Genomic DNA, 22,120 nt, shown 5'->3' on the forward strand with positions numbered 1-22,120 from the left:
TAACTACACACACTTTATAAATCCACTGTTCGGTTTATCCATGTGTAGGAATTCTGTGCTTGTTGTTGGGGGAATTATATTGAAGATTTAGGTGGCTGGAAACTAAGCCGATTCAAAATTTAAAAAAATGCAACAACAAAATGATGATAGTACTGTACTTAATTACAGATGTTGTTAAAAAAATGTATTTTATAAATAAACATTTAATCATAAAGCATTCTCTTTTTATTGAAGGGCTCTAACAAGTTCAAGCACGGCTGAATCAATAACAGCAGTTTAAAAAACAACCCACAGGCATACAAACATAGCATTTAATAAAGGAATTAATAATCACACTTTAAAAATCCATTCATATACTGTATTTTCAACTGATCCATAGACATTTACTCCAGCATTCTTAAAATACTATTAAAATAAAACCAACATTATTAGTAAATCAGTATTGTCACTTCAAAACTATTTCAACTGTGTTAAACTTATATTTCATAATTTGCTGATGGTGAATTAGTTTTGTATTTTCTATCCAGCATTCCAAACACTGTATCTTTGGCAGTTCACATACTCTGGTTCAAAAGTGCAACTGACACACTCCCAAGCCTCTGCAGAATCCACTGAGCTTGTAAGACAAGTACCTTCAAGAGAATGCAGGACCTTAATAAGTTAATCGCTCAATGGAGGTTGTGCATCATCTTAAATGTGTAAATAGTTCTGCATAACTCATTGGCCACACTTTTTCTTATCAAATTGCATGTAAATTCAAAAAGGACATCAGGGACGTTTCTGAAACATACATGTTATTCCACTCACCAAATTGGCATATATGTAAATGGGCCACTGCAAAGCTTCATAAACTGTATACCTACAAAAAAACATTTTTTATAATTGTGCACCGTACAATCCTACAGACTCTTAGGGCTGGATTCAATCCGTATTGCCGAAGTATCGCTGAAGATCCACATAAATATGTAAAGGTCATTTCCGATTGAACCGACATATGCAGCATTTACCGCGAACGCAGTCTCCGCGACCGCGGGAACATTGACTTTAATTGTCAATCACGCTATAAAGCGGATCTCCAGCGCTACGGATTGAATAGCCCTTAGAGTGCTTCTTTCTTTGTACATCAATAAACTCAGAAAAACATACAAAGTTATAGGTTTGTCTTTACAATTTAAGCATATCAATGCAAGCCACATTAAAAGCCAAAGAGCAGAATCTCTAAACAGCTTTATAAATTATTCTGGAATAAAAAAAAGTGTTGTGTGTGCGTGCGTATGTGTCGTGTGTGTGTATCAGTATGTACATGTGTCGCAGTATGTGTGTGTATTCATTTTTCCAGGTTGAGCAGAAGGCTTGGCAGGTTCCTGTAGTCGATCTGTGGCAACACCAACAGGCAGTAGAGGAGCAGCCACAGCAGTAGGAGAATGTAGTACTCTGTCAACGAAGTAGGAGTCCTCATCTCCCTCCAGCTAGAGAGAGAGAGAGAGAGAGAGAGAGAGAGAGAGAGAGAGAGAGAAAAAAAAAAAAAACTGGGTTCAGCAGAAGGTCGACAGAACCAAACAGACTTTAAACCCAGCTAGCACATTTGGTTCCTTGGAAATCGTGGGAATGTACATTTTTGGTTTCCATTTTGCCTGTTCTGGGTACTTGAATTTTTAGGTTGCAGGGAGGTTCTGAAAACGTTTTACTATGGTTCTCCGAAAGTTTTCCTAGGAGGTTTACTAACCTTCTGAGAACGGAAATAATAGGTTATTTGAAGGCAATTAAATAATGTTCTGAGAACTTGTTCCAATAAGACTTTTAATAATACTGCTAGCTTAGGTTAACTGTTTTGAACTCCAAGCACAGATAGGACACCTGGAAATTAATTTGCTTAGGCATTAATCATGCAAACACATGTATTTTTTTATTGTGCCATGGCATCAGTGAGATTATGAACCTATTATCTTCTGTTCTATAGCAATGGAATTAGTTCACTGCGCCACCAGGATGGAGCTAGCGTGCCATGTTGGTTTTTTAACTCATACAAAGCTGTTCATTGTAGTCTATTCAAGCAGACCGCATTTCAAAGGAAACACTCATTAAGATTATGTGTGGCCAATTAGTGGGCGCAGCCAACACACCCGAACACACTTAACAAGATAGGCTAAAGACAGTATTGTTGACGCTGCGAACGTCATGTATGTTTTTAAATAACATTCTTAGAACGTTCTTTGAACGTTACTACTGTTTTCTTTTTTCCTTTTTTTCTGGAAAGTTTTCTTAAGAACATGACTTTAAATAGAACCATGAGGAAAGGTGCAGAATATGTTATGCTGAAGTACTGAAATTCCCACAGAAGAACATTGTTTCTTAACATTCTCTGAACATTCTGAGAACATGACTTTAAATAGAAACATGAGGAAATCTGCAGAAAACGTTAAGCTGAAGTACTGAAATTCCCACAGAAGAAAGTTGTTTCTTAACATTCTCTGAACATTCTGAGAACATTATATAGAACCATGAGTAAACCTGTGGGAAACGTTAGGCTTAGGTACTGAAATTCCCACCTAAGAAATATATGGTTCTCAGAATGTTATGCGCTAGCTGGCTATCCTGCAACATTCCCAGAATGTTGTGAGAAGGTTAGATGCAAAATAATCATAGGACAACCATGCTCTCACCAAGCTCTATAAAACATATGGTTCTCAGAACATTATGTGCTAGCTGGGAAGAGATAATGTCAACATAAACAGCAGAGCTACAATTCAGGGTAAAATGGGTCAATGGTTGAATAAAAAGGATTTAGAATAGAAAAAACTGTTATATGTTAGGCTTCGCTAGTGACACCAAAACAAAAGCCCAGGATGGATTTCATTTATCCAGACTGAAGAGTTATTTTCATGTTGAATAGTTTTCTGATACTAATAATTTAACTATGTCTGGGATAGGCTGAATGCCAGTCTGCTTGTGCAATAATGCCAACTCCTTGTCACTCATTGTCATGAGCAATGGAGTTTGCAAGAGCAAAAAGAGATATGGGACAAGGTTAGTCTCATACTAATACTGTAACTAGGTACAGGAGTTTTGACACGACCAAGAAAAACTATGGGCCCTAGTTATACCCTTCATACAACTAGCACCTGATGTTTTTCTTGGTCAGATTTACTCCTGGTCCTCCTAATAACTACTAAGACAACATCTTTGTTCCTGAGCTACAGACAGCTGTGTTCCTTTATCTCTATGGCTGTGACCTAAATGGCACCCTATGGGCCCTGGTCAAAAGTTGTGTACTATAAAGGGAGATAGGGTGTCATTTAGGACGCAACCTATCTGTATGGCATCTCCCTCCCCAGAGGGCTGTAGATGATGTAATGATGTAAATGTTTCACACAATTACAACACCAAGCCAAGCTGTGCCCCATAGGAGTGATGGTATCAGTCGAATATTGTGTGTCTCTAATTCCCACGATGCCTCGCCTCAACACTCATACAGGAGGGTTGTCACGGCAACTACAAGATAGCCCCACCCAGTGACTTACGCTCAGACAAGTGAGCAAGAGAGAAACGGTTCGTGCAACAAACCTCTGTTTTGAACATATGAAGTTATAACTGTATAACAGTCATGCTGCACCCCGCCCTTTGGGGCTAGAGGCCTACTGACTCATATTCTTACCTGGTGTCAGACTTGGTACTGTGAGTTCGGCTGGATGCTCCGTTCTTCTGATTGTCCTTCTACGGGACAGAGGGATACGTATTACAATCCCCAAAACATGAGTGATGACGATAAAAGCACAGGTATTGTTTGTAGGCTCATCTTATGGTAAAATACTTACATAGGAAATAATGATATTTCCTAAATATCTGAAATGTTTTGCAACAAACCTCATTAGAGCCAGTCACCTTCCTCTGGTGGAGTGGTGTAGAACACATAGAACACTGTTCATCTGTGGTGCCATCACTGTCCGCTTCCCTCCTGTTCAAAGAGAGAGAACGAAAGAGAGACAGACAGACGAAGCGAGACAGCGAGAGAGAGTCAGACAGAGAGAGAGACAGAGAGAGAGCGCTATATTTACATTTCTACTAGATAAGAAAATGTACGAACACTATCATTCAGAACAAAGAAAACATCTTGTTAGCTATTATTTACACAGTGACTAACATACTGTTCATCTTACTCATTAAAGCAGAGAGAAAAAAGCCACTATTATTGCAATAAAACATTTCAGAATCAGTCATCATCAGCATAGATTATATAATTGAATTACAGTGCATTCAGAAAGTATTCAGACCCCTTGACTTTTTCCACATTTTGTTACGTTACAGCCTTGCCTTATTCTAAAATGTATTAAATTCTATTTTTCCTCGTCAATCTACACCCAATACCCCATAATGTCAAAACAAAAACAGTTTTTTAGACGTTTTTGGAAAAAACTGAAATACCATTTGCTATGAGACTTGAAATTGAGCACAGGGGCATCCTGCTTCCATTGATCATCCTTGAGATGTTTGTACAACTTGATTGGGATCCATCTGTGGTAAATTCAATTGACTGGACATGATTTGGAAAGGCACACACCAGTTTATATAGTGTATGTCAGAGCAAAAACCAAGCCATGATGTCAAACGAATTGTCTGTAGAGCTCCAAGATAGGATTGTGTCGAGGCACAGATCTGGGGAAGGGTACCAAAACATGTCTGCAGCATTGAAGGTCCCCAAGAACACAGTAGCCTCCATCATTCTAAACTGGTGAGCTATAGAGCTGGCCGTCCGGCCAAACTGAGCAATCGGGGGAGAAGGGTGTTGGTCAGGGAGGTGACCTTGAACCCGATGGTCACTCTGGCAGAGCTTCAGAGTTCATCTGTGGAGATGGGGAAACCTTCCAGAAGGACAACCATCTCTGCAGCAATCAGGCCTTTATGGTAGAGTGGCCAGACGGAAGACACTCTTCAGAAAAAGGCACATGACAGCCCGCTTACAGTTTTCCAAAAGGCACCTAAAGACTCAGACCATGAAAAACAAGATTCTCTGGTCTGATGAAACCAATATTTAACTCTTTGGCCTGAATGCCAAGCGTCATGTCTGGAGGAAACCTGGCACCATCCCTACGGTGAAGCATGGTGGTGGCATCATCATGCTGGTTGGATGTTTTTCAGTGGCAGGGACTGGGAGACGAGTCAGGATCGAGGGAAATATGAACGGCGCAAAGTACAGAGAGATCCTTGATGAAAACCTGCTGCAGAGCCCTCGGGACCTCAGACTGGGGCGAAGGTTCACCTTCCAACAGGACAATGACCCTAAGCACACAGCCAAGACAATGCAAGAGTGGTTTCGAGACAAGTCTCTGAACGTCCTTGAGTGGCCCAGCCAGAGCCCGGACTCTGGAGAGACCTGAAAATAGCTGTGCAGCGACGCTCCCCATCCAACTTGACAGAGCTTGAGAGAATATGCAGAGAATAATGGGAGAAACTCCCCAAATAAAGGTGTGTCAAGTTTGTAGCGTCATACCCAAGAAGACTCGCTGCCAAAGGCGCTTCAACAGTCCGAATACTTATAATTATAATTTTTTATACATCTGCTGAAATGTCTAAAAACCTGTTTTTGCCTTGTCATTATGGGTAATTGTGTGTAGATGGATGAGGGGAAAAAAAATATTTTATTCATTTCAGAATAAGGCTGTAAAGTAACAAAATGTGGAAAAAGTTTCCGAATGCACTGTATGTCATTATGTAATTTGAAATGAAGAGCCTCTTAATGTTAGTGGAGAGGAAATTAGCTTCCAAGTTCAATGACTAGCCAGATCTAAACACATTTCATTGAGTACATTTAAGGAATTTTGCTCTATCAAACTGGGAGGCCCAGTTCTGAAGTCATTTCTTTCGCTGCTTAACATTGCTTTCCCCCAAAATAATGTTCTGTGCTGTGTTTCTCAGGCGGCGTCCCAAATGGAACCCTTTTCCCTATACAGTGCACTACTTTTGACCAGAGCCCATAGTAGTGCACTATAAAGGGAATAGGGTGCCATTTTGGACACAGCCCAGCCGTACCAGGGACCTAAGAATAGTATCCTACCTCATGGTCTCATTGTTTTCTCTGGCAGCAGAGGCAGGCTTCTCCTCATCAGTCCTGGTGAGATCACTTCTCTCAGCAGCTCCACGGTGGGTCTCCATCTCTGTCTCCACCACACCCCCATCTCCCTCTGTCTGCTCACCCAGCACGGAGCACCATTCCTGTGGGCCCGATAGCCTGGAGCCCCCTCTCACTTCAACCTCCTGGGCACACATGGGGGGGGGGGAGACTACTTTAAAGTGTAAGGGGAAGGTGGAGGTTGTTGGATAGGATCATAGGGTATGGATGTAGTGGGTGTGGGGGTAAAGGGTTACTGGCTAGTCATCAGTGATGGGGGAAAATCGATACAGTTACATATCACAATATTATTTTGGACAATATTATATAGATACTTCCGACTCCCAAGTATTGACTTGTAAAAAATTTACATATATACACACTGCCGGTCAAAAGTTTTAGAACACCTACTCATTCAAGGGTTTTTCTTTATTTTTATAATTTTTTACATTATAGGATAATAGTGAAGACATCAAAACTATGAAATAACACATGAAATCATGTAGTAACCAAAAAAGTGTTAAATAAATCAAAATATATTTTATATTTGAGATTTTTCAAATAGCCACCCTTTGCCTTGATGACAGCTTTGCACACTCTTGGTATTCTCTCAACCAGCTTGATGAGGTAGGCACCTGGAATGCATTTCAATTAACAGGTGTGCCTTCTAAAAAGTTAATTTGTAGAATGTCTTTCCTTCTTAATGCGTTTGAGCCAATCAGTTGTGTTGTGACAAGGTATGGGGGTATACAGAAGATAGCCCTATTTGGTAAAAGACCAAGTCCATATTATGGCAAGAACAGCTCAAATAAGCAAAGAGAAATGACAGTCCATCATTACTTTAAGACCTGAAGGTCAGTCAATACGGAAAATGTCAAGAACTTTGAAAGTTTCTTCAAGTGCAGTCACAAAAACCATCAAGCGCTATGATGAAACTGGCTCTCATGAAGACCACCACAGGAATGGAAGACCCAAAGTGACCTGTGCTGGAGAGGATAAGTTCATTAGAGTTACTAGCCCAAATAAATGCTTCACAGAGTTCAAGTAACGGACACATCTCAACATCAACTGTTCAGAGGAGACTGTGTGAATCAGGCCTTCATCGTCGAATTGCTGCAAAGAAACCACTACTAAAGGACACCAATAAGAAGAAGAGACTTGCTTGGGCCAAGAAACATGAGCAAAGGACATTAGACCGGTGGAAATTTGTCCTTTGGTCTGGAGTCCAAATTTGAGATTTTTGGTTCCAACCGCCGTGTAAGACGTTGAGTAGGTGAACGGAAAATCTCCGCATGTGTATTTCCCACCGTAAAGCATGGAGGAGGTGTTATGGTATGGGGGTGCTATTGACACTGTCTGTGATTTATTTAGAATTCAAGGCACACTTAACCAGCATGGCTACCACAGCATTCTGCAGCGATACGCCATCCCATCTGGTTTGCGCTTTGTGGGACTATCATTTGTTTTCAACAGGACAATGACCCAACACACCGCCAGGCTGTGTAAGGGTTATTTTACCAAGAAGGAGAGTGAGGGAGTACTGCATCAGATGACCTGGCCTCCACAATCCCCTGACCTCAACCAAATTGAAATGGTTTGGGATGAGTCGGACCGCAGAGTGAAGGAAAAGCAGCCAACAAGTGCTCAGCATATGTGGGAACTCCTTCAAAACTGTTGGAAAAGCATTCCAGGTGAAGCTGGTTGAGAGAATACCAAGAGTGTGCAAAGCTGTCATGAAGGCAAAGGGTGGCTATTTGAAGAATCTCAAATATAAAATATATTTTGATTTGTATTACACTTTTTTGGTTACTACAAGATCCCATATGTGTTTCATAGTTTTGATGTCTTCACTATTATTCTACAATGTAGAAAATAGTAAAAATAAAGAAAAACCCTTGAATGAGTAGGTGTTCTAAAACTTTTGACCGGTAGCATATAAATATATGTATGTTTTTGTTTGTTTCTTTGTTTTTGCTAGGTAGCATTAGCTAACGCTGGTCGGCTGTACCTGTGCCAAAACTCAAATATTTTTCATCTTATAGCTTGTTCTTCATCTTCTTTTTAAATAGTGAGCCAACATGTTTTCAGCACTTTTATTTCCATGACTGATCAAAACTCATTTATTATGCTCTCTCCTGTCTCTGCAGAAGACATATAATGAGAAATATGTTTGCAACATCAAATTGCAATAAAATCACAGTATCGAATCGCAATACATATAGAATCGTGAGAATAGCAATACATATCAATTCGGCACCTAAGTATCGCTATAATATCGAATCATGAGGTCCCTTTCAAATCCCAGCCCTTGTAGTCATATAGAGTAGCACAAAGCACTTGATAAAAAATATCGCTCTTTCTTTTTAACTGTCTTGAACATTAGCTCCAATGTCCCTCCTTTAAATAATGGGTAACGTTCTCATGAGTGATTCATGATTCATGGTTGGTCAACACAGCTTATGAAAGGTAAATATGCTAAATATGACTTGGTATGCAGAACATCTAGCACCAAAACAATGCATATATTATCAGACACCCAGACAGACACGTCAGATAGAACCAGAGAAAAGGATGACAGATAATAACACATGCAGACAGATTATTGCATATAATGAGACGGTGACCTTGTCCTATGTGTATGTGTGAAATGTCACGTCACTCTGATGTTGTCTGGTGTTGTTTGGATCACCTTGCACACACACACACATACGCATGCAGGAGGCGCGCATACATGCACACACACACATACACAGATCTGTCCTTGTTGTCCATACACACTGGCTTACCTTATCCTGCTTCTGCATTGTTGACTCCTCTCTGAGAGCTTCTTGATCCAGTTGGCTTTTTATGTGTGAGTCTGGACTGCTGTGTGCGTGTGTCTCTGTATGTGTCTCTGTCTGGCTATGTGTGTGCGAGTCTGTGTGTGTCTCTGGTTCTGAGGACGGTGCTGGTTGTAGCGCTGCAACACTAAAGGTTGAGGGCCAGGTCTCTACTGACTTGCTGAAGGAAGAGGACCACGGCGATGTCTCCACGTCGTTCTCTGGTTCCTCTACAGGACCACAGTCATCTGTATCCGGGTAGAACAGGTCCATGGGTTCCAGAGTCTCACTCAATGTCATTGTCTGATCAAGGGCCCCACTCATGTCAGCTTGGAACAAGTCCATTGGTTCACTTTCAGGCTTCTCCATTGCACTGCTCCACTCACTGTCTGTATAGGCCACATTGACACTCTTGGTTTCACTCTTTTCTGTGTCTGCCATTTTGTCCCCTGTCTCTTCAACAGTAGAGGCCTCTGTCTCACTATGACTGCCCTCAGTATGATCCTCTGCATCCTTTTCTATGTCTCTCTCTTGACCAGGCGGGAGGAATACAGACTGGTTCTTGGTGTGTGTGTCTGAGAGAGGAGAGCGAGGAACCGGGCCAGTGAGGACCAGTCCAGGGTTAGGCTCCACGAAGGCCTCAGTGACATGGGAGATGGGGACATCATAGTGGGGGACCTCCACTACAGTCTCTCTGTTGTCTGTGGCCCCAGACCCAGTAGCATCCACCCTGTCATGGCCATTTTCTGCCCCTCTCTTCTTCTCAGGAACTACAACATTCACTTCAGCATCTCCACCACAAGGGGCTGTCTCACTATTTTCAACCAAGCCACCTCCAGGGGGCCCACGCAGGTCTGGGTCTTCATCCCCAACCTCTGCCTCTCTCTCTGGGCTCTGGGTCCTATCGTCTCTGTCCTCTGCTGGGAGTGTGGAGCTCTGCCGATCGTCTGTGCAAGCCAGAGATTCAGGGTCCTTTTTCCCAGTATGGCTCTCCTCTTCTGGTTCTGAGGATCCCCCCTGGATGGTCCGACTCTGGTCCATCTCCATATACGGTTGTGACTGCTCTGTGACCTCATCCGCCTGCGTCGTAGTGTTCTCCTGTGACTCTATGTGGCCGTTCAGAACGTCCTTTATCTTCTCTTGTGTTTCTGACTCTTCTGTGACCTGCTTGTGCCTTTCCTCTGACCCCTCCTGGGACCGCTCCCAATTTCTGTCCCTCTCTGACAGGGACGTAGTCGATCTGTGTTCCGTCACCACTCTGTCAGTCACATCACTTTGACCCTCTGCTTTATCAGAACGTTCCGTAGCTAACCCTTCCTTTGGGTTTCCAGCCGTCCTGGAATCTGTAGATGGTTCCACTGTTTCCTTCTTGGCACATTCTGATGCTCTGTCTGTCCCCTCCAGGACACCGTCCTGCTGATTTGGCTTTTCATGCAGGTCAGAGGTCTCCTGCTGTGAATGGCTGATTTCCTCGTGTTGAGGAGAACACACCGCTCCTCCTGTCTCACCCGCACACACACTCTCACCCACACGCACACTCTCACCCTCACACACACTCTCCCTTTTCTGGTCAGAGTCAGTCTGCTGAGGCTTGTCAGAAAACTCTAAAGATGGCCGCCCCTGTTCCTTGCTGACGCCATCACTCTGACAAGTAGTTGTGTCTATTCCTTCTGAGTCACTTTCTGTTCTCTCTGTTATGTTCTTTCCTTCTCTTTGATCAGGCTCCTGCTTGGCTGCCTTGTCCTCACTCAGTTCCAGAATGTAGCTACACACCTCCTCCTCGTCTTCCTTCTCTTTCTTCTTCCTTCCCTCCCCATCCTCTTCTAGTTGTGAATTGGCCCTGTACTGTGTGCTCTCCACTGAGCTAAAGGAGTAGTTCCCCTCGTCGATAAACAGCTCCGGCATCACTTTCTGTTCCTCATCCTGAGGCTTTCCTGCCTTTGGCCCCATAACCGACGGCAACGGATCCTCCAGATCAGGTGTGACCCCATGGGGTGTGGAGGGAGGGATGTCCCAGGATACCCCGCTGTCACATAGCGACCCGTCGCTACGGCTCTCCACGGACCTGTCTGGCGTCACTGCCTCGCTCGGCAGGCGCTCCCAACAGGAGTCTGGCGAACCGATCACAGAGTCACTGATTGGTGAGTCACAGGAAACAGAGCCGATGACCGAGTCGACAAATGAGGGTTGCGGAGAGCTGGAGACGGTGAAGACAGGGCTGGGGGTGGTCCCTACTGACGAGCCTTCGTTGACCGGGGAGCGCTCCACCACAGGCGGTGATGTGGGGGACTTGAGCTCCTCCGAGACAGAGGAGATTAAGATTTTGGGCGGGTGCTGGACTAAGTCCCTCCGGACCACAAAGGGCCTCTCTCGGTCCCGACTCCGGTGAACGCCATTCCTCAGGTCGTGGGAGGAGTCGTTGACACGACAGCTGAGTCTACCTGACGACACACTTCTCTGTATCACATCAGATACATTCTCCTGGGGCTGAGAGTGACAAAGAGAGAGAGATTTATCAGGTTATCTGTATCTAGTGCAGGGGTGTCAAATATCTAGCCCACGAGCCCAATAATTGTTTTTTTTACGATCTTAATCAACATCGAAATGACTAAAACCAAATCAAAACTGTGTAGAAATCATAATAGACCGACATTTATAGTCTCTTCACTCTGTCCAGCTTGCTAATAGTCATTGAAACGAAAGCTAGACAATCAGGGAAACGAAAAGCAAAGGATGAAGGACGATTTTTGGGAAATATGATACATTTTAAGTGCGTCCCTCCAGACCTCGGTGAAGACCGACTGCAGCCCACGGGGTAACATTTGTTTGACACCCCTGATCTAGTGGTTTGTATAAACTACTGTATATATCATATATCGATCATGAGATGAATATTATGCAGACACTGAATGTGTTCCAAATGGCACCGCATTCCCTATATAACGCACTAGTTTTGACCTGAGCCCTTGGGATGCAGTCTCTCTCACCTCTTCCATCCCAGGGAAGTGCTCCAGGAACTGGGACACGTAGGTCATGATGGACTGCTCATCTGGAGGGTTAATGGTCACATCTGTGGAGATGGAAATGCGGGAATGATAACAGAGGGACTTAAGATCGACTAGTGGTAAATCTTCTAATACACTCTGATTGTACAGCATAATTGTAGCCCAGTCCCAGATCTCTTTATGCTGACTTGTCAACTGCTATGGCCGTTGTCATGTCAACTATTTTGGCAAGACAACGGCCATAGGAGTTGGCTATACAGCCCTAACAGATCTGTGATCAGGCTAACATAATTGCCCCTTGTGGCAATGAATAAAGTCTCAATTAATTGAATTGGATTGAATTTAACTGAATTTAATTGAATAATTTACCCTCTGGTTCCAGTAGTCTGGGTATGCCCAGGCTGTAGTGGGCTGTCCTGAAGGCATCCTCTAGGTTCTCCCTGGCTGTCCTCAGCAGAGCTCTCCTCATGTCCACCAGGCTGGGGTCAATAGACTTAATGACGGCCAGGAAGGCCAGCCCACTGGTCCAGCTCTTCCCAAAGTCCTGCACCGCCACACCGTACCTGACAAGACAAGACTCGGCCAGTCAGCAACATCTGACACTAACACTTGAACATGACTGCAGTCAAACTTTCAAACTTGTGTGTATGTATTACCGAATTTCCACAGGTTCATCAAATACCATATCCTATTTGTGAGTTAGTCTCTTATGAATTTGACATATGATTGCTGTCCAATCACAACTCACTTCCTGGTGCGTCTCTGGACCCACTGCAGGAGCGTCTTGATGGCTTTCCCATGATCCCTCATGGCGATGGAGCGTGGCCTCTCATCGGAAGGCGTGCTGGAGTGGGAGGTGTCAGAGTCGGAGCTGGTGGGGAGCGAGGAGAGGCTGGAGGACGAGGGGAACTGGCTCTTAATGTTCCCTGTCAGCTCCTTGATCTGAGAGAAGGAGGAAGACTAGGCACTTATTTCATGACTTAATATCTGAGAGAGAGAGAGGGGGGGAGAGAAAGAGAGGAGAGAGAAGAAAGAGACGGTATAGAGAGAGAGAGAGATTTTACTTGGAAAAACAGGATAATATTCCAGATGAGTCCGAGAACGATGGAAGAGTTGCCATCGGCGACATCTGCAGCATCAATACTGACCAGCTTTACCTGTGCAGGTAAACACACCCAGGTAAACAATCCAACCAATCAACAGGATATTTAGACAGTGGTGTGCTGGTGCCCCTCCCAATATGAAAAAAATTGCTTCAGCTATAAATATCATTGAAGGGAATAAAGCTGAAACGTCTTCTATAATTTCAGGATGTTTATTAGACACTTCCCTAAATAGGTGATTGGTGATACTCACATTTCTTTCCTCTAGGAAGGTGAGGACCTTTGCGATGTTGTTCAGCCTGAAGATACGATGTGAGGATTGTTTCCATCCATGAAGCTGGAGGAGGACACCGACCATAAAAAGCTGGGTGAATTGTTAGCCACCGAAATCGAACTCAAACACAATCTTTAACACATAACTTCTCCATATCTAACATGGCCATGGGCTGCCTCCCAAATGGCACCCTATCCCCTACATTGTGCACTACTTTTGACCAGGGCCTATAGGGAATAGGGTGCCATTTGTGACGCAGGCAAATGAATCAACAAAGCATCACTAACATCTGAATACTGTGTGGATGGTGTAGTATTGTCGGTGGAAACCTCACCAGCTTGCATCCGGACAGTTCCTCCAGCAAGGCCATGAGTATTCTTCCATCCTGGATATCTCTGAACAGGTCGTTTACCTCCATCGGAGGAGTGCACTGAAGACAGGAGGAGAGGAGAGTGAATCTTTCAACAGCCCTGATGATGTAAAAAACACACTTCAGTCTTCCTTTGATGATGCTATTGTGCTGCAACAGCTACAAGTGTGTGTGTCTGATGTCTGACTTAAGTGCACATGTAGCATAAGTAGTGGAGTATAATGACCATTGACATTTCTCTGGTGTTGGTTTTATGCTGGCTGGTAGGACTGCCAATAACTGTCAAAGATGGATCTTTTCAGTATAATGAGCAGTCCGTCAAAACAGCTATTAAGTATTAGCTACGACATCAAACCGAACCATGCATGAACCAATCTCTCTACATCTGAACGCTTACTTGAGAGAGGGAGTGAGCAAAACTTTCCATCGAAACCCAGCGGACAAGCGTATGATTGTCGATTAGTGGGTCAGAGATTTGATGTAACGCCAGACAGTGTGTCAGAGAAGAGAGGTTCATTGTGTGAGAGAAACAAAGACTTAATCACTTTTGGACTCTCTCTCTCAGTCAGCCTTATGGCTCTGCTCTGTTATCATCTCATCTCTCTGTCGCCTGAAACCTTAGAAGCACAAAACAGCCTTGCCAATGCAAACAATGGTGTAAGGCTAGAGTAGTGAAACTCACTGAATGACTAATGGCAGAGTAGTGTGTGTGTGTGTGTGTGTGTGTGTGTGTGTGTGTGTGTGTGTGTGTGTGTGTGTGTGTGTGTGTGTGTGTGTGTGTGTGTGTGTGTGTGTCACTTTGTGAGCGAGAGAGAGCGGAGGCGGTGGGGGTGAAGAGAGGGAAAGATAAAAAAATATGTAAACAATTTGTGAGCACAAGTGTATGTGTGCTTGAAAGTGGAGGGAACACAGAACGCCTGAGGGTACGTGTAGGTTAGCAGACAAAGAGAACGTATGTGCGGGCCTTTTCACCATAGTTCCTTGGTAAATTGTTCAGGAATGCTATTCATGTAAATAAAACAGTTCTTCAAATTACACAATGCAATCTGAGAAGAAAGGAGGGGGAAAAAGTACAAAAAAGGCCTGTGGCGATTATTCCATGCCAGCATGGCCCGAAAATATTTTTGTATCTCAGATTGTTCTGGCAATTCTCACATAAAAACTTAATTGGGAGGAAAGATGTTTGATATGCTAATTACTTTTGTAACAAACCATTTTTTTATCACAATAAAAGACGCCATGTTAGGCACTCTTTAGACCTATACATGCCCCCTATAAGAGCCAATAATCAGGGAACCATACATGATACAGGCATCACCTTGGTGTCATTATACTCCTAATACTGTGCTCTAAAATATGGAGTATCGCTACATTCTGAAATACAATTTAACACGTTAATTTATTCAACATTAAAACTATTAATAGTATTATCTCAAAAGTACCCTTTTTGATTTTGTTCATTTTTAAACATATTATTTTAAACAATATACTCTACACGTATGTCAAATATACAGAGTGGGCTCTCTCCTACTTTTAAAGTTATGAGCAATTTTATGAGCGCCACCAAAACAGTGAATGGGAAAATGGATTTTAAGGGAACTCCCACTGCTGGTGATTTGCTGAATGTGCAATCCTACAGAAGGGCTGTGATTGGTTAATGATCTATAATGTCAATTTGTACGTATAAAATTGATAATTTCTTCAAAGTACCACAGAGCCCACTCTGGAAATCTGATGTGTTTAAAGAGAATATTGTTCCAAATAAGCAATAAAATCTAAAAGGGTACTTTTGCGATATTAATAATAATATGCTTTATGTTGAATACATTTATTACAAATGTTTTATGTCAGAATATAGACATACTCCATATTTTAGAGCACACTGTAAGGACTATAAAGCAGTCCAGATTCTGCGATCACATTTGTTTGGTGCAAAATCTACAATTACTTACCTGCATATTATGCGAGGGCTTGCAAATTTGACCAATCACCACACTATTAAACAGTCAAATCATCGCAATATTATCACACAAAACTGACCCATCACCGCAGTATGAAAAGAGGGCTCGCAATTTCAACCAATCACCACACATTTACCACATAATATCGGGCTCCCAAGTGGCGCAGGGGTCTGAGGCACTGTATCTCAGTGAAAGAGATGTCACTAGAGTTCCTGGTTCGAATCCAGGCTGTATCACATCTGGCTGTGATTGGGAGTCCCATAAGGCGGTGCACAATTGGCCCAGTGTTGTCCAGTATTTCCCTCATTAAAATGCAAATACATTTCTAGCATTTTTGACATGCGTTTTTCTGGATTTTTTGGTTGTTATTCTGTCTCTCACTGTTCAAATAAACCAACCATTAAAATTATAGACTGATCATTTCTTTGTCAGTGGGCAAACGTACAAAATCAGCAGGGGATCAAATACTTTTTCCCTCACTGTAACTGACTTGTGTAGTTAAAACATTTTAAATAATATGGTTCAATCAAGCCAAATGTCAACAAACCTTTTCCCTCGTCAGTGCAGTTTCACGACAAATTGGACAAAATCATTGCATGTTGCCATGCAAAATGTCAGAATTGCCTCCGAAATCCTGGAGGGACTGATAATGACACCAAGATGTTGTCTGTACCATGTACGGTTCATGGATCATAGGGTCTTACAGGAGGCATGTATAGGTCTAAAAAGGGCCTATAGAAATTGCCACTTTCATCACAATTTTCCAAAAAATACAAATGTAATAAAAATGTTAAACGTCCTTCCTCCCAATGAAGTTTTTAATGTGAATTGCCAGAACAATCTGTGATACTAAAACTATTTTTGGGCCATGCTGGCGTGGAATCGCCCTTTTACATCTAATCTAGCACTATTTGCATATACAGTCTCCACTACTATTCCCTATATAGTGCACTACTTTTGACCAAAGCCCTATGGGCACTATATAAGGAAAAGGGTGCCATTTGAGATGCAGTCCCACAGTACCACCTGTACAGCATTAAGTGAAAGTAAATCTACTCAAGGGCAGACAGATAGCATCTACACAATCTATCAGATTAGCATTTACCGACAAATGAATTTTTTACAGTTCCACTGCCTCCATTTATCATTTATAGGGTAGAGGGAGAGGCTACAACTCGGTTTGTGTGAGGGATAGACTCAAAGTGTTGTCAGAAAAAGGGCAGTAAAATTGAAATGAGATGCTTTGGAAATGTAAAATATCCCAGGTTTATGAATAAGTCTATACATACTCCAGTTTGTGGTGTTAGGTAAGATACGCTTATTTTGAGGGATGGATTCTTTTGGGCGAACTGTAGCAGGGTTGGGGTCAATTCCATTTCAATTCAGTCAATTCAGGAAGTAAACAAAAAATACATGTTTTTTTTTCTTCTCATAGAGCTCTGAGGAAAATTGGAGTTTCATTTTCAATTGAAATGGAATTGACCCAAACCCTGATCTGTAGACTGACTTACCTTCTCCAAATGCAGATTCATCCATCGTGTGAACGTCCTCTTCTGAACGACTTCTCTTTCAACTGCAAGAGAAAAGCAACAAACACAGAGGAGGATATGAATATGGTGGCTGTGAATAAAAGATAGGAATACAGAGAAGTGACCAGCAGCATCAATACTGACTCATGTAAGACAACAGCCTCATCTTCTACCAGGTAGCGTCCTAAATAGCCCCATTCCCTATATAGTGCACTACTTTTGACCAGGGTCCATAGGACTTTGGTCAAAAGTAGCGTACTACATAGGGAATAGGTTGCCAATTGTGACACACCCCAGTCGTTAATCAGCAAGACCTCTACCCTGCAGCCATGACCTGTCAACACGCCATAGCAACAAGGGGGTGCACTTAGCGTGCAAACACACACATGCAACCCTCACATGTGAACCTTTGCATGAACATACATCACACATCTACATGCTCACATGCATACATCACACACATACACACCAATTTATATCCAATCGTATATTGTATTGATTTCCACACACAATACGGTGAAGCTATTTGGTGAATCATGGTCATATCTTGCATGCTCACTCCTTGGCTATTATTAAAAACCTCTTAACCTGTGTGTCGTTGTGCATTAAATGTCACACTGGAGTACCATCCAACAACCTCATGAATATCTTTCCTCATTTCCTAGCCAGAGGAGTGTGATTCTACGGCTGTTTCTCTTAGTGGATCGAAACTTTGGTACTAGGATGTAAATACGCAGACTTAACACCCAGAGTTGTCTGTATTGCGAAACTGCCGGTCATTATGTGTCTACCTGTCCATTAAAAGGACCAGGCTCAACAGTAGGTACTAGAGGTCGACCGATTAATCGGAATGGCCGATTAATTGGGGCCGATTTCAAGTTTTCATAACAATCGGAATTTTTGGACGCCGATTTGGCCGATTTATTTAATTTTTTTTAAATATATATTTTTTTAGACCTTTATTTAACTAGGCAAGTCAGTTAAGACCACATTCTTATTTTCAATGACGGCCTAGGAACGGTGGGTTAACTGCCTTGTTCAGGGGCAGAACAACAGATTTTTACCTTGTCAGCTCAGGGATTCAATCTTGCAACCTTACGGTTAACTAGTCCAACGCTCTAACCACCTGCTTTACATTGCACTCCACGAGGTTACGCGAATGCAGTAAGAAGCTAAGGTAAGTTGCTAGCTAGCATTAAACTTATCTTATATAAAACAATCAATCAATCACAATCACTAGTTAACTACACATGGTTGATGATATTACTAGTTTATCTAGCCTGTCCTGCGTTGCATATAATCGCTTAGGTACACGTTTCTCCAACCATAAACATCAATGCCTTTCTTAAAATCAATACACAAGTATATATTTTTAAACCTGCATATTTAGTTAATATTGCCTGCTAACATGAATTTCTTTTAACTAGGGAAAATGTGTCACTTCTCTTGGAAACAGAGTCAGGGTATATGCAGCAGTTTGGGCCGCCTGGCTCATTGCGAACTGTGAAGACTATTTCTTCCTAACAAAGACAGCCGACTTCGCCAAACGGGGATGATTTAACAAAAGCGCATTTGCGAAAAAAGCACAATCGTTGCACGACTGTACCTAACCATAAACATCAATGTTTTTCTTAAAATCAATACACAGAAGTATATATTTTTAAACCTGCATATTTAGCTAAAAGAAATCCAGGTTAGCAGGCAATATTAACCAGGTGAAATTGTGTCATTTTACGTTCATTGCACGCAGTCAGGGTATATGCAACAGTTTGGGCCGCCTGGCTCGTTGCGAACTAATTTGCCAGAATTTTACGTAATTATGACGTAACACTGAAGGTTGTGCAATGTAACAGGAATAACGTTTTGTTTTCGAGATGATAGTTTCCGGCTCGTGTTTCTGTGTGTTATTATGTTATAATTAAGTCTATGATTTGATAGAGCAGTCTGACTGAGCGTTTTGCCAGCAGCCCTTCGCAATGCATTGCGCTGTTTATGACTTCAAGCCTGTCAACTCCCAAGATTAGGCTGGTGTAACCGATATGAAATGGCTTGCTAGTTGGCCGGGTGCGCGCTAATAGCGTTTCAAACGTCACTCGCTCTGAGACTTGGAGTAGTTTTTTCCCTTCCTCTACATGGGTAATGCTGCTTCGAGGGTGGCTGTTGTCGATGTGTTCCTGGTTCGAGCCCAGGTAGGAGCGAGGAGAGGGACGGAAGCTATATTGCTACACTGGCAATACTAAAGTGCCTATAAGAACATCCAATAGTCAAAGGTATATGAAATACAAATCGTATAGAGAGAAATAGTCCTATAATAACTAGAACCTAAAACATCTTACCTGGGAATATTGAAGACTCATGTTAAAAGGAACCACCAGCTTTCATATGTTCTCATGTTCTGAGCAAGGAACTTAAAAGTTAGCTTTTTTACATGGCACATATTGCACTTTTACTTTCTTCTCCAACACTTTGTTTTTGCATTATTTAAACCAAATTGAACATGTTTCATTATTTATTTGAGGCTAAACTGATTTTATTGATGTATTATATTAAGTTAAAATAAGTGTTCATTCAGTATTGTTGTAATTGTCATTATTACAAATAAAAACAAATTAAAAAATCGTCCGATTAATCGGTAGGGGCTTTTTTTGGTCCTCCAATAATCGGTATTGGCGTTGAAAAATCATAATCGGTCGACCTCTAGTAGGTACGAGTACTTTGGTGGAACATACAGAGAATTTTTCTTCTCCCCTTACTCGCTCCCCTCTCCATGCCATCCTGCTGTGGGGCGACCAATCAAAATCTCTCTGGGTTTTCTTTGACTCTGGGCTGAGTGGGCATCCCCACTCAGCCCCTCTCCAGGCCCCTAGACGTTAGAGCACTGGATGGGCACTCTATAGGCAGGGTCACCCACAATACTACTCCTGTCCACCCGCGTGTGTCTGGGAACCACCATGAGTCTATACAGTTTATGCTCATCAAGTCTCCTCAGGTTTCCGTGGTATTGTGGTTTTCTTGGCTCCAGTGCCACAACTCCTTATCAACTGGACTGCTGGTACTATCATGGGCTGGAGCCCGTTCTGCTATGCCCATTGCCTGAAGTTGGCACAGCCTGCCCTGGGACGTCTTCCTGTGGGCTCGGAAGAAGCCTCGGACCTCTCCGCCATTTCCGCGGAGTACCAGGACCTCCGGGAGGTTTTCAGCAAGGCCCGGGCCACTTCGCTTCCTCTGCATCGACCCTATGACTGCGGGATCGACCTTTCCTGGGCACTACACCACCCTGGGGACGCCTGTATTCACTGTCAGGTCTGGAGACCAAGGCTATGGAGACGTACATCGAGGACTCCCTGGCTGCAGGGGGTATCCGTCCTTCTGCATCCCTGCCGGCAAAGGGTTCTTCTTTGTGGACAAGGACAAAACCATGCGCCCGTGCATCGACTACCGGGGCCTCAATGACGTCACGGTTAAGAACCGCTACCCGCTACCACTCATCGCCTCGGCTTTCGAGCCGCTCCAGGGGGCCACTACCTCTCTAAGTTGGACCTCTGAAACGTCCACCACTTGGTACGGATACGGGAAGGTGACGAGTGGAAGACAGCCTTCAACACTGCTAGCGGACACTATGAATACCTGGTGATGCCATTCGGTCTGATCAATGCTCCTGCTGTGTTTCAGGTTCTGGTTAATGACATTATCCGCGACATGTTGAACCAGTTCATGTTCGTCTACCTTGAAGACATCCTCGTCTTTTCCCGCTTGGCTCAAGAACACGTTCTCCACGTCCGACAGGTCCTCCAGTGTCTCCTGGAGAACCAGCTTCTTGTCAAACACGTGTTATTTCGAACTGTCTGCATCTAGATCTTATCGTGAGGTATGATAGATATAGGGAAAAGACAGACAGCCATACTGTGAGTAGTAATTAGACAAAATGAGAGACAATAATGTCCCAACCTGGTCCCAGATCTGTTTGTGCTCTTGCCTACTCCATTGTCAAACCAAACATGACAATTACATAAGGAGTTGGCAAGAGAGCAGAAACAGACTGGCAACCAGGCTAATAACGTGCCCTATTAACAGAAGAATTGCCAGCAGGAATGAAATCGTCATCCTTATTCATTCTCTAAATACCATTGATGTTCATGACAACCTCATTTGCCCTGACCAGCCACCAGGCAATTCTCAGCATGGGGTCATCTCTTCATTCCTCTGGTGTATGTTTGTTCTGAAATGAGGCATTTACTCAGAGATGTAGGAGTTCCTTCACCCCATTGAGTAAAACACACACAGCTGACTCCAGCTGAGACACAGAAGTACTGCTAGTCCTCACATCCAAACAAAGTTTCATCTGGAGTTTGGACAGTGTTCCTTGCTGCTATCACTGGGCCCTGAGTAGGCCTCACTCTCAGCCTTGGCAATGTGCGCTCTCTCTCTCTCACTCTCTTTCTCCCTTGCTCGCTCCCTCTCTCTCTCTCTCTCTCTCTCTCTCTCTCTCTCTCTCTTTTTTCACAGCTGAATGCTCAAAGCTGTCACCCAGACCCAGCCTCTGGCCCAGACCAGAGCAGCTAGGCTCTTTGTGTCTTTATGGTTGCTGGCTGGTTGCTGGCGCTGGAGTGCTGGGAAATGGCCCCCTCATTATAGCGACATGCCCTATACACACACAGACGGACACAATAACAGACACACTGCCACACATACACATAGACACACACAGAGACACTTCACACACACTATCAGGCAGAGACATGCAGACACAGAAAAAAAGTGGCACACACACACACACAAGAAAAAGTAAAAGCAGGCTCCTGCTCTTGCTCTGAGAAAGAGCTTCAGTCAGGAGAGAAACCCAAGAGATGAACAATGTACTCTCCATGTATTTCTGTTTGTAGTATCACACTACGCTTATAAGACTATTAGTCATCATAAACTAATGTTTACATTCTATGAGACTGTTCTATT

General features: G+C 43.1%; 1 protein-coding gene across 1 annotated transcript in view; it reads right to left on the reverse strand.

Annotated features, from left to right (window-relative positions):
* Positions 1–202: 202 nt before the first annotated feature.
* Positions 203–22,120, reverse strand: part of LOC106602440 (calmin) — a 40,723-nt gene continuing 18,805 nt past the window's right edge. The window contains exons 2-13 of the mRNA XM_014195086.2: positions 17,150–17,211; positions 13,642–13,737; positions 13,287–13,370; positions 12,995–13,087; positions 12,679–12,872; positions 12,300–12,493; positions 11,913–11,995; positions 8,893–11,412; positions 6,053–6,252; positions 3,865–3,955; positions 3,656–3,714; positions 203–1,469 (exon numbers count right to left, since the gene is read on the reverse strand). Coding sequence (XP_014050561.2) covers positions 1,328–1,469; positions 3,656–3,714; positions 3,865–3,955; positions 6,053–6,252; positions 8,893–11,412; positions 11,913–11,995; positions 12,300–12,493; positions 12,679–12,872; positions 12,995–13,087; positions 13,287–13,370; positions 13,642–13,737; positions 17,150–17,211 — 3,818 coding nt within the window. The 3' untranslated portion in view covers positions 203–1,327. The remainder of the gene's footprint in view (positions 1,470–3,655; positions 3,715–3,864; positions 3,956–6,052; positions 6,253–8,892; positions 11,413–11,912; positions 11,996–12,299; positions 12,494–12,678; positions 12,873–12,994; positions 13,088–13,286; positions 13,371–13,641; positions 13,738–17,149; positions 17,212–22,120) is intronic.

This window comes from Salmo salar, chromosome ssa01 (assembly GCF_905237065.1).
Source record: "Salmo salar chromosome ssa01, Ssal_v3.1, whole genome shotgun sequence".
Lineage (NCBI taxonomy): Eukaryota > Metazoa > Chordata > Actinopteri > Salmoniformes > Salmonidae > Salmo > Salmo salar.